The 13,993-nt window shown below is 36.9% G+C and overlaps 1 protein-coding gene across 14 annotated transcripts in view; it reads left to right on the top strand.

Annotated features, from left to right (window-relative positions):
- PPIP5K1 (diphosphoinositol pentakisphosphate kinase 1) overlaps positions 1-13,993 on the top strand; it is a 106,319-nt gene that overhangs the window by 62,014 nt on the left and 30,312 nt on the right. For 7 of the 14 annotated variants that reach the window (XM_072402486.1, XM_072402488.1, XM_072402485.1 and 4 more), the window contains 2 exons: positions 629-757; positions 7,710-7,772. The exons of 4 other annotated variants lie outside the window; for them this stretch is intronic. In XM_072402486.1, the coding sequence (XP_072258587.1) occupies positions 629-757; positions 7,710-7,772 (192 nt within the window). The remainder of the gene's footprint in view (positions 1-628; positions 758-7,709; positions 7,773-13,993) is intronic. 3 more of the 14 variants (XM_072402493.1, XM_072402498.1, XM_072402494.1) reach the window with 1 other exon arrangement.

Genomic DNA, 13,993 nt, shown 5'->3' with positions numbered 1-13,993 from the left:
AAATCCTTATTAACCAGTCATGTGCATGTTTCTTTCCCAGAGGCATTTGTGAAACATATAACAAATGTATATTTCCAGAAACTAATTATTGGTTGACTTCATTAAAGGCTTAGTTTATCCAAAACTTCTGTGGCCATCATGTTCCTTAGTTATATGGTTGAAGAGCTCCATTATTCGGGAAGCCCAGTGAGCCAGACATTTACCAGATTTATACAGAGGCTACTGTTTGAACTCATCTGCATCAAATTTGGCTGCACTAAGCCTTTATATGCTTACAATCTAAAACTGATATTAAAACAAGTGTAAATGCAAAATTATATAACCCCTGTTTAATTAATAATATCCTATATGTTATGGAGTTTGAAAATTGAGTCATGTAATGTAGCTATATTGGAAGAGGACAAAAGTCCTCTTTTAAAGTAATTTTAGATTTACCAAGTGAATATTGTGGGAAGTTTTGGTTTGCTGTGTCCTTCCAATAATCTACTTGATGATAACATCGTTTAGCATTTGCAGATAAGAACCAATGCTGCTACCGATGGAGTGATGGCTGCCATTAACCCAGGTGATTGGTCTTTGGCATGTTGTAGATCTGTGTGAATACTAATCCCCGATCCCCACCTTTCAGGATCACAGTGCACTGGTCTGTTCAGCACCACAGTGCTGGGAGGCTCCTCCAGCGCTCCAAATCTACAGGACTACGCACGCAGCCATCGCAAAAAAATCAGCGCCGCTGCCAGCTTGACTTACAAAGACGGTACGTGTGTTTAAAGCCAGGTGCACTTTGTATCCGCACTGTGTGTTGTGTTTAAGTCCTAAACTTCTGGAAAGAAGGTGGATCTTGCATGTCATTTTTGCAGTTCACAGTGATGACCAATGTTGTGTAATAATTCTGTCAATATTTTATTAGTTTAAATGAAAATTAAAGCATTGTATTGTTTGTCACCTGGTGAAAAATTATAGACTCTCCGGACTAAATGTTTCTATTGTACACAGCATACACTGAGTTAGAATTGTCACATGCTGTTAGAAGGTACTATTTAATTTTCCCAATGGCTTCCTTAATAGTTGTATGATATTTAAAAACAAGGAGTTGTAATGTAATATTGCCCTCCACTCTGCAGCAGTTGTGTAAAGAGACCACTAAAAAAAAAAATCATAAAATACATATGTTATAGGAAATACTAAGGATTACAATTAGGGTAATTTGTATATTTAAATTTCTAAATGGAGGAATTGGCTAAATTGAAGTAGTGGGTAGTATTCACCAATGGGCTAGAAAGTCTGATCTGTAAAAAGAAAATAATCCCCATTTATCTAGGAAAAATGTGAATAACTTTTTTGATACTATCTTTGAAAGTATGACATATTCACCCATAACTAAGAAAACACTCATATAAACAATGTAATGGAAATTATATATGTATGGACTGATCAATTATGTAACCCTAAGACCAGGATAAGGTTACATATATGTTACTGAGCTATCTGTCATTTACATTTCTAAACATGTCTGTAAATCTGAAAAAATGGGGTTTGGAATAGCATTAAGCCACTATCCTATCTAGTACAGAAAGACCTACCACGATTTCTCAGCAATGCCATTGTGACACATAGAACAGTCACACTAATGTAAATTCTCATTTTAGCAGTGTGGTCCAACACCCAGGAGGCGACCAGAATTTATAATTTAAATACATTCTAAGTTAAAGCTGGAAGGGTATATGTGATCTTAATTGGAAATGACAGCATCATCCCAATGTAATTTGTTACAATGTTACATTCTATGTTATTCACCATTATGGGTAAAGGAACCTTACCATGGGCTGCTGCTATATTCTTCTATGTAATTACTGAGTTGGATGATAATATAATCTGGAAAATGATTCTATCCTAGATTCTGATGTGACCTTGAAACTATCTATTGATATTTGTGAATGTTGTAGTTGTTCTGTCTACTGAAAAACAAAAAAAACAAAAAACAAAAGGTTTGCAGAAAGATATTTCCTGTAAATTTACCTTTATGCTTGAAGGAGGACATGATTTCAAGGATTTAGACTTAACTTCAAGAAATGTGTTTCTGGGAGCAGTTTTACTGGTTTAAGGATCCTTATCTTGGCCTTTTTATTTCTGAAATTTACACAGATCTGCTGCACAGCACATCAGTGGCTAACAGGGAAGGAACAGAATTTTCTGTACTGCAGTCGGTTAATACTTGTTCAACACACTTGCTACTTTTCTCTTTATTATTGCTATTAATTTTATTATTATTAATATTAATAATAATATTAAAAATAATAAACAGTATTTGTATACTGCCACCATATTACGCAGCCCTGTACAATAACAAGGGATAGCAAATGACAGGCAGATACAAAAAATGACACAAGAGGAGGAAGGGACCCTACAATGAAAAGCTTACGATTCCCTTTACTATTTTGCACTCTTTTGTACAGTAGATTGTCTGATGCAGAGACAATTATCATCCCCTGTGGTGCTGTATGGTATTCATAAGATAACACAGTCAAGAATTAGTAATTCAAATATTACAAGTACACAAGGATTTCCAGTAGAATTATATGGAGTATTCTTATTTGTATTATGATTTCTACAACTTCTGATCAGGGCCAGCCTTTCCTTTTAGTGCAGCTTCAGTCCTCCCTGCGGTTCGGCACATTCTGAACTATATAGAAAAACATTACAGTCCATTGGGATTTGGAGTGGAAATTTTCTTTGGACCTTTCCATCCAGCACAGTAAAAGGAGGCTATTTATACCTTCATCCGGGTGTTTTATTAGCTTTCTTTTCCTCATTGAGTAGGGGACATAGAACCCATTTTCTAAACACAGGGTGCATATACTCTTGTAAAACTTCATATCTTTGGTTCTGTTATGACCATGTAGACCAGGGCATGGGCAAACTACAGCCCATTGGGCTTTTAAATCTAACCCATCAAATATTAGTACGGAATTGATCACTGGCAAAAAAAAGGGTGACCAACAACACTGTTCCAACTGAAAATAAATGTAATTTGAATGCAAGTTTTACTTTTAGGAAATGGCTTTTACATATATTTGGTGGGTAATTAGCCTGGTAAATGGAGGACAGTCGAGGCGTAATCTTAATCCCTAAATAGGGAATGGTTTCTAACCACTTAAAGGCAAAGTGAGGCTGTAAGGCATTCAGCACTGACGTGGTAGGGTAACATTTAGCGACTTCGATTTGTCATCATTTACAACTAAACCAGAAATTTCAGCAAACTTAGAGAGCAATGAGCTCAAGTTTGGTAGAGTTCTGACAGGTGCTGTTAGGGACAACAGTATATCGTCAGCAAAGAGCATTATCTTATGCTCCATATCAAAGACCTTAACTCCAGATTTATCCTCGTTAGCACAAGTAGCTGCTGCTAGCGGTTCAAGGGCTAAAATAAATGAAATAGATGAGAGTGGGCAACCTTGTCTGGTACCTTGCAAATTGGAAATGGTGCTGAAAACCCATATACCTAACGGTGGCGGAAGGGGAAGGGTACAATGCAGCTACCCAATGTAGAAACTCGTCACCAAATCCCCATTTCCTCAGAGCATAAAACATATATTGCCATGATATCGAATCAAAGACCTTCTGCACGTCCAACCAAAGTAGCATACACTCAATTGATTTGGACTGCCCTAGATGCAGAAACTGAAGTACTCTTCTAACATTATCACCGCCTGCGGTCTAGGAACAAACCCCACCTGATCGCCATGTATCAATTGTTCCAAAATCAGGTTGAACCTAGTAGCCAAAATTTTGGCCAAGATCTTTACGTCCACATTTAAGAGCGAAATCGGCCTATAGTTGTCCCAAGAACTAGGGTAGGACAGTGGCTTAGGTATCATGGCAGTAGATGCCTTCAGTGATTTTGGGGGTAAATTGATTCCTTCCAAGTTTTATCAGGGTGTGACAGAAGAGAGTCATTGATCGACCACAGACGGGCACGTGGCTGTACCACGTGGGTGGGGATTACTGGAGGACTTTTGATTCTACCCATTGGAAGCCATTGATTCTACCCATGAGGTTATTGGTCATCCTCAAAAACCAGAACACGATCAGAAATACACAACACACACTTACATAAAAAATAAGAAAAAAAACAATACGAACAAAAGAAATCTAAGCCTAAAAAAAAGGGAGAAACCTGGAAGACTCGGAGGCATGTCCAAAACTGTGCACCACCTACCCTCACAGTCCAATTGTGGGGGGTCAGTGTGATCCAGTGGGGAGTCATGTAACAATTGGGCTATAGAAATTATTTGAGGTAAAAGAGTCATCGAACAATCAGCTGTGGATAAAACAGAGCAAAAAAGGGGAGGTAAGGCGTAGAATACACGGAGTTAGAACCCTTGATGCTTGGTCCTATTAGCTGATAACAGCTTAAGGTATGGGCGGAGAGCCTGTCGCTTAGCCAGAGTGGAGGGAGCTAGATCAGCAAATAAGCTGTATTACGTACCTTGAAATAGCAAGCAGGAAGCGTTGCAAGCTTTTAACAAAAGCAAATCTTTGGTGCAAAAAAAGTGGAATTTTGCGACATTGTCCCTAGGGGGGCCGTCTTGCTTTTTAGGGCCTAAATAACGATGAACCCTATCTATTTCCAGACACTCAACTGGAATCTCTGGTGCCAATTCCTGAAATAGGGCCATTATTTACCCCTGCACATCAACAACTGTCTCTAAAATACCTCTTATGCTGAGATTGCTGCGGCGTGAGCGGTTCTTGCAATCTTCCAGTTGATCCTTTAGTAATAAGATCTCCCTTGGGCTGCCGCCAAATCCTGGTCCAAACTTTCCAAAACAGTTTTGGAATCATCCATGCGAGTTTTAAGGAATGCAGTGCACTGACCAATCTCACGTAAGTCATGGCACTATTCAGCTGTAATTGTAGCAGACGCTTGAGACAACTCCTCGCAGATCATAGCTCCCAGCCTGTGCAGAAAAGCGGCTACCTCACGCTGTGCTGTCTCCCTCAGCTGAAATGGAACTGCATCCATATTATCTTCAGATGCCAGCATTGAAGAGGAAGCCGGAGATGCATGAGGTGAAGGAGTCGGTGCCATCTTGGATTGGGGGACCACGCCACGGGACGAGCCCTGCAAAGCTGAATTTCGCTTAGATTTGGCTGTAGGACCCATCCCAGGTGTTCCGGGTAAGTATGCCAAGACAATAGGAAGTAAAAGCAGTGTCGGTGTCCGATAGACACGCTGCAATGATTGCTAAAAGCCTGAGGTTGAGCGGAGCCTGCTCAAGACACTTCCATCCTGTCACGCAGCACGCATATTCAACTATATTTTAACTATTTAGTTACACTAAACTAAACTTGTCACAGTCCAAATGCAAACTAAGCTTAAAAAATATAAACAGATTACCTTCAAGCAAACACTAATGAAGTAGGGACTGGCAGATGGAACAATAGCCCTCAGTAGGGAACCATAACTCTTGAACTGAATGAGTGGAGTTGCCACCTGCCAGACAGACAAGAAAATTGTTTGAATAGTTTATCAAATTATTACACCATATAATGCCTAATATGTCTAACTCACATGTATGTTTGAAGAAGCAGCTTTCTGTCAAGAAGACAGGTTCAGGCCTGCTTTGGGGTGGAGTGTTCCGACACAACTCATCGTGGCTTGCACCTTACCAGCTGCTCAGTCACTTGCTCCACAGTGCTAGTTCCTAAAGAACCAGGGTCTGCACATTTGACAGCTGGCAGCAGTGAGCATTACTCATTGTCACCCCAATTTATTCTCTATGGAGCTACCGCCAGAAGAAGCTACAAATGTAACCAAACTCTCACTAGAAGCAGTGGTTTCCTGACAGGAGGGAGCATGCCCTGCAACCTCATAGCCAGTATGAACAAAGCTAAAATATGAAATTTACTATTAAATGTCCATACAGTGTTGCATTTGAGTATGCTGTTTGATGATTCTGATAACTGTGAGATAATGAAAATACTTAAGTGTCAAGGGTAAAAAAAAAAAAAACTTTATTTTCAGAGGAAACATTTATCTGTTTTTAGACAGAAACTGCTTTTAATGGTAACTCACTAATCAACTTTTACTGCAAATTAAGACTAGTGATTATGGGTATTTTTTTTTTTCACATAGGTTTTTTATTCCTATACTTTTCTTTGGGAATGCAGAACCCACTGGATGTTGGTAAAATAAAGGTCCGCAGCTAGTCAAATGCATCTGTCAATGATTTTTAAATGAGCTCTGAAGCATCTTTATGCTGATCCATCATCGCAAGCCCCAGTAGCCTATTTTTCAAAACTAAATGCGTTACTCTGACTTTGCCTAAAATCTCTTCTCACAAACTTTACCATATCTATTCTAATATGCAGTGGAAATGTTATCTTAGGTATACTGTGTACAGGTCCCCTGTGTAGAACTGAATTGAAGAAGATAAATCTATAAACAAAAGCTAATTTCTTCATTGGTCGATTACCAAATCCCGATATGCAGTTTAAGGTCAGCAAGCAGCCTGGACTTTTTATAAATAGGAAGTTTTTGGAATCAGTTCTTTACTTGTAATTTACAATAAAAAAAGTCTTTTTTCCATACAAGCTTTTGAATTTTGACTATAATAATGGGGCTACAAATGTGAATGTTCATTTTTACTTTCAGGTTTGGTTTAAAATAACATATAGATCAGATCACTTTTATTTATTTATGCATTTATATGGTGCATCCATAGTCATGCCACAAACTGTCTCTCAAAGTAGCTTCCAATCCAATGTTCTTACCATAGTCATATGTCAATAGCCGAATTGGGAAAAGCCAGTTAACCAACCTGTGTGTTTTTTGGGGAGACCAGAGTGCCCCGATAGAACCCGAGAGAACTTCAAAACTGCATAGGCTAAAGTGCTATCCACTGATCAATGTCCCCACACGTACATCATCAGGGGTTTATTCATTTACCTGAACATAGTTCATCCTGCTTGGGTATTTGAACCCAAGCATTTGATTGTCCTTTTTCAAACTGTGTATCAAGAGTGCCTTCTAGATACTGTAAGTGTTTTGTACTTGTACTTGTAGCTGCCAGTAGTTAATCATGCAGAAATGATGTGACTGCCCATGGAGTACCCTCTTGGCAGAGTGCTCTTATAGGACTTGTGCAATATGGTTTCATAACCACAAAGATCATTGGCTAGTGCAACTCAAAATGGATGGAGCAACTATTATTTCATGTCTTTTGCCTTCTTAGAACACAAAAGATTCCATCTGTTACATTTCTAGTGCGGGTTAGTAAATGAAAGCCTTTTGATTGAGTGTTCTGTGCAATGCTGACCATTTTCCCTAACATACTCATACATAGTTGTGGATTTTTTTCTAAATAATTTGAAAGTCGTCACAGCAGTTCTTCTGAATTCTCAGTTCTAATTCTGTTCTGTAGTTCACAGCTGAACCTGAACATACATATCTTAGCATACACAGTAACGTTTTTGGATGGATAAGCTATGCATGAAAAGCATAACATTATAAACTGAACTATTTTTGAAACTGCTTTTCTTCTATATGTGGCTTCTAATATTAATCACAAAGAATGGATAATACTGTGGCTTTAACACAAGTTGCTGTTTGTTGTCACAGGATCCTTTTGGTGTGTATATGTGCTTGTCTTGGTGGCCAAAGCCAGGATGTTAATGCCAATGCCTGTTTTCTTTTATTTCCTCAGAACTGTTGTCTATGCCAGCTGTAAAACGATTTTCTGTGTCGTTTGCAAAGCATCCGACTAATGGTATGTTCGCTTACTTGATTTGAAGTGTTGCCTCACATTATTAACCCCATTTTTTTTTCTTAAATTCTTTTGCCATTCCGACATTTTTTGTTCATATTGATACTTTGATGTGGCTCCTTCCTTTCCTCTTCTTCATAATTTTTTCTTCAAGTGATTTATTTTCCTCTTTTTGTGTCGTATCGTTCTTCTTTTCATTCATCTTCCAACTTTGTGACGTTGCAAGATCCAGTTCTTGCACGCTCGTCTGTGTGGTAGATACCTGCAAGGGCGTTCTGAGATGATCTTGTAAGCATACATCATTAAGATAAAAATATATTGCAAAATTCCCTCAAATATTTTAATTGTCTTTTCAAATTTTGCTCCTATTCAAAGAATCTGGTGTGTTTAAAATTCCACTCACATATTATGAGTGGACTAGATAAATGTTTCTGCTTTTAGAACGCAATTAAATATCTTGTTGCGTAAACCCATAAAAATATGAATTTCCTTTGATCTAAATCATTCTATACCAGACAGTGTGATAATGAGGATTACTATAAGCAAGGCTCATAGGAGTTTTGGACTTGTAAAGGCATAGGTTTTTAACTGAAGCAATGCAAACACAAAGCTACATACAAATAAGACTATGACGTTTTATTTATAACAAAGAAATAGGGCTATTCGCCATAAAATAACCGGATTTATACACAAAAAAAATACAATTCTATTAAAAAAACTTTTTATCCCACTTATAAAAGTGACAATAAAGATCCATCACCATTGTCAAAATAAGGATCATTACTTTTAGCAGGATTGCGTCATTCAGAGGATACCAGTTTGACTCTTGAAAATGATCACCATATTTATAAACTGGTGATCATTCTGAAGGTCATTTCATATTTTGACATAAAGTATTTGCCATTTTGAAATGTAGAAATGCCATAAACCCCAGGTACATGAGTTGCGTTAATTTAAATACTCTAATTGCCACTTTTGTGGCAAACATTAAAATTTACTGATGAGAATCTCCTCAGAAAAAGTGGTTGAGTATTTGAGGATTAGCTACTTTAATTAATTAAAATTAATTAATCAATAACAACACTCTTATGAGAAGAAAAAATGGTCCCTGCTCCTGTTTCACCCATGGGGTATTAGGAATATTTTGACATGGCAGAATATGTGAATTTCTTTGAAATGCAAGATACACAGAAAATTTAGGCACACCATTAAATAAACACTAAAAGCTGTCCCAATAACATCTATAGTAGAAACACAATTTTTTTTAATTACCCTATATAATTATATATAGTTTTTGATCTAAATTCCCTTTGTTTTGCTATGACACAAATGAACAAGCAGATAAGGATTCTACTATGGCTCTGTCACACACTGGAGGAAAGGAGAAGATTCTAGATCAATGGAGTATCTATAAGCCCTTTGGACCCCCAGTATACATTTTTGAATGGCCCCCTACCATTTAGGACATGCTCCTTCACATCAGAAGTGCCTCTTTACATAAGAGTTCTTCCCTTCACATTTAAAGCCTTCATTTAAATGTGGATTCCCCCTTCACAATAAATTCCCTTTTTACATCAATGTTTTACACTTTGGGTTAGTGTCACAAAGTTCACAGTTGGAGCCCCTCCCCCCTTCCCATTTACATTAGGTTCCCCAGTTGCACCTCAAACCTCCCTTTATATCAGAGTTTCACTTTTACTTAAAGAGCCACCTGGCACATAAGACTCCTTACCTGACATCAGAATCCTACATTCACATCAGGAGGCCCCCAGACAGACTCTCATGAGTGCAACTTCACTGCACACTCACTATTGTAAACAGACCTGGCAGGGAACATTTTCTACTACTGTCTCCCAGAGTTTCTAAGCTGATAGATGCCATCGTCTAATGCAGAGCCAGAGGAAGCCAGTGGTTAAAGATCTTCTTTTTTGGCAATTGTTTTAAAAAAAGGGCCCCTACAGGCCCTCCGAAGTAATAAGAGTCTTGACCAAGGCTTTGACAACCCCTGTTCTTCCACTACTAATTGAACCACACCGTAATGATGCCATACTTAATGGAAAGTTCAAAAGGAAGCTGTGGGAAACACCGTCATTTCTGAAACAAAGGGACAGCAGTGAGCCTGTCTTGTAGGGTTTGGAAGCAGAAACACATTAAAAAAACAGGTTCTGGTTTAAATTTCAGCCATATTCAACACCTTTTCAAATACATAACAAATGGCACACTTACCATTTATGTAAACTCTATCTAGATGGCATTTAGTAGTGTATTTACAAAGCAGTGAATGTAACATTGGGTTACAATGTTAATCTACCCAATGTTACATTCACTGCTTTGTAAATACACTACTAAATGCCATCTAGATAGAGTTTACATAAATGGTAAGTGTGCCATTTGTTATGTCATTGCACACATCTATCACTATGCGGTATGCGTGCATTGCTGATCTCCACCCAAAGTTCAGAGCTGGAACACAGACTGGAAAAGGGAGTCATATTGCATGACTTCTAGATTAGGCCCAGTTTTCAAGTACTGTTTGACATAAAAAGAAATTACTATTAATGGGTATGGCTTTGTAGTCCCAAGAGATGGCTGAGAACAATGTCAGCAAAGACAAAGAGCACAAGTTATCAACTGCCTAGAATACTGGCATGATCAACAGGTATTTCATCAATGGCCAGACTACAGTACAATATAATCTCAAAACAAGCTGTAAGCCTACCTGCCCAATCCATTCAAATTTACAATTATATATCTATGAAATCATGTAAAGAAAACCTACAACTATAAAGTAATTGTCAATATTAACAAAATAGTTTTTTTTTTCTAAATCTACAGTAATTCAGTGATAACATTTCCACTGAGAAGAATTTTCAAAAATTTATTTTCAGAGGTTTATTTTTGGTTATTCTATTTTCTTGCTTTCTCTTTTCAGGTATTCATTACAAATGCAGTTCAATTTACATATTCAATTATTTTTTTCATTTTTTGAGACCCTAACGTCCTGCATCTGTCATTTTCTCTTCTTCATTGCTCTATTTTTCTTTCGTTTGCTTGCTTTATTTCTTTGCACCAGAGGTGAATGTTGTAGCTCTCTTAGCCCACTGAAATGTCATATTTTAGAAACATTTTAGTGTGAGACCCTGTTTACAAAAGCTACAGATTAGTTGGAGAGCAATTTTAGCCCTTGGCAAACCTAACTACATAAGAAAATATCTGACTCTGCACAAGCATGGGCCACAGGAAATTTAATGTTTGTAATAAATTCTAGGAGCACAGAATATAACTGGGTATTAAAGCTTTAAAGTAAAGATAACAGAGATTGTTGATCCAGGTAACATCCGTTTGCCTCACGGAATCAGAAAATAATTGTTTTTTCCCTGTTGGAGCAAACTATACCAGGGTTTTTTTTCCTTCCTCTGGATCAACTATGTTTTTATCTTGGATACATTTATTTTCCTAGTGGTTGAACTTGATGGACTTATTTCTTTTTTTCAACCTGACTAACTATGTACCTATGTAAGCGCTGATAGATTTTGATTTGGTTAATGTTCAGTATGAATATATGTTGGCTATTACACATTAAAAAAATACAACTATAGAAAGTTTTTTTTTTGGGGGGGTGGGGGGAATATAAATTCATTGCTGTCCTCAATACAATACAAACTATTGCTTCCTTTTAGTATCTCTGGTTTTACCCTTAATGGTTGGGTATTGCCCAGAGATACAGATGTGTTGCACCCATCATATACCGATACCAATAATTAGTGTTTAGGAAATTAGATATTTTGTATGTCCTACCCAGATCCTATAGTAATTCACTTAAATTTGAGATGGAATTGTTTTCTAGAGTTGTCAGTGTTTTTCTGTGATATACAGGAAAATTTAGTAATACAGCCTACAAAATTGTAACCAATGAACACAGAAAAAACTGCAAAACTTAAAAAACTGCAAAACTTAAAAAAAAACTGCAAAAAACTTAAGGTATTTTAACATTTTTTTTTCTAACTGCCTGAATACTTCACCCAGTGCTAGGTCCATAGCCTGCAGTGTCTGTGTTGTTCTCTGTGTACAGTAACTACTTGTATCTGTGTTTCGTTCACTCTGCTTTAAATATGTTACTTACAAACTAATACACTTATTGATTCTACATTGTTTACTACTGTGCTGTTAACCACTTGGCAAATAACCCTAGCATTCTAATGTGAAATGCCTAAGGGCCTGTGTTGACAGGCCTTAAACAGCGTTTCAAAAGTGTCCCAAATTGATATGATCAACATGGGTCCAAAACCTGTCAACAGACCCTAATTATTACTGAGGACACAGGAATTCTCTGTAATCTCTAGTGAGCATCTTGCAAGATTTTACAGGCTTATACAGCCCTCAGCTGCTTTACTGAACCACTCATTTCAGTTAAATCCTTCCTTTTTGAAGTCTGCTATTGTATTGGTAAAAAGGGGCACAACACAAAAATTTCAGTTCAGAGTACAGATCTTGTTGTATTGCTTTGGGAGTTCTACGATAAAGATATTCCATGGTTTATTTTCCATGCCTAGTTCCATTTTACTAAATATTGGCATACATCTTTGATTTTCCTGTTAAGATAAATCTACACATAAAAGATTAAGGCTTTTTTCTCAAGTACTTTTGATTATAAGTAGTAAAGCTGTGTAAACCTGGAACTGGCTTTAATGCAGGAGCCATGAAGGTGAATACATCTTCATCCACCTTTTTTGGGATGTGTCAGTCCAGGTTACTACAGTGACCAATACTCTTTACATCAATCAATGGGGTATAAATCAGATTATTTACCATGTTGGGTAGAAGGAAAATCCTGTTGACACACTCTGCATACTGGCTATCTGTAAAAACTTCTGCATGTGGAAATATGTTATGCTAGCCATTTAATTCCTTGACCAAAATTTTAAAGCCTGCAGGCCTTTGTTTGTAATGCACAGAATATCATGGGATGACAATGACTAACTGGTATGGATGTAGTGTGGCTTTTTTTTTTGCATTTGATTCATATACATAAATGGTTGGGACTTTATTGGCACTTTTACAAATGTGTACCTAAAATTTGTAAAAAACATTAGATTGTCATAACATATTAAAATATCTAAAAAACTAAGGCTTAATTTGCTATCATATAAGTGTGCTTCTCAGTATACTCTTAAACACAAATCCACCAGTACACATATGCATCCGTATAACGACAGGCACTTCAGCCTACTAATGATCAAGTAATGCTGTCAATTCTCTTCTATGTGTTTTGCCACTAGCCGCTTCCTCAGGAAAAACATAAAACCCTTTTAAAATGGTGTATCAGTGCAGCAGACCGGCTAAATATTAAGTACATGTGGTGGTGAGAGTCAGGCGGAGAAAGACCTAAAATGGACATAATGGTCTGTCAGGATCAAGGCTTCTTAAGTATATAGGAGGCAGAAACAAAGTTAATTCAGGCACAAAGCCAACAGAAGTTCTGTTGTTCTAGAGTATACTGAGAAGGACACTTATATGATAGCAAATGAAGTCTTTGTTTTTATTGGATTTTATTTTCTTATGGTATAAAAAGTATTGTTTTTCTACAAGTTTTGGGCTCATTTTTTAAAGTAAAGTCCTAGTCATTTATGTTTAGGAATCTATTCGAGTTGTTGGGGACATGGCTACACACATATTATACATTTAGTAATTGCAAATTGTGCAGATGCATTTAAGGGAATGTATAGTTTTTTATATTTTTTTTAAAGTTTTGTGTCCATTGCCTAAGAATTAAATGTAAAAAAGAGCTGTCATCTCTTTAAGTTGATACATTTGAAATACTTCATCTAATTATTTACCAAAACTGCATGAAATGCAATAGAGTCTGCAAATTTTTCTGCAGTTGTTTACTTTATTCTATTGAACTCTTTTCAGAACTCACATGGCTGGGTTTCTCAGACAAGGCACCCCAAATATTTCTAATATATATGATATTAAAAAAAAACAGCCAAAGAGAACAGTTCACACAAAGACAACCGCAATAGGACAACCTAATACAAGTAATACAGAATATACACAAATCTACAATATAAGCGCAGTCTATGGTAATAGAAAATATCATTATGGGGGATTGTCTGTTCTCCTTTCCTGTATGAGTGTGTTACTCCTAGGACTCCTTTCTTTAGCTTTTTGTTATATGGGAAAACCCAGCATTTGTATGTACAAGTTGAATTTTTTTTTTTTTT

This window comes from Pyxicephalus adspersus, chromosome 2, assembly GCF_032062135.1.
Source record: "Pyxicephalus adspersus chromosome 2, UCB_Pads_2.0, whole genome shotgun sequence".
In the NCBI taxonomy this organism is placed as follows: Eukaryota; Metazoa; Chordata; class Amphibia; order Anura; family Pyxicephalidae; genus Pyxicephalus; species Pyxicephalus adspersus.
Note: the sequence above shows the minus strand (reverse complement) of the source record. Positions and strands in the feature narration are given on the sequence as shown.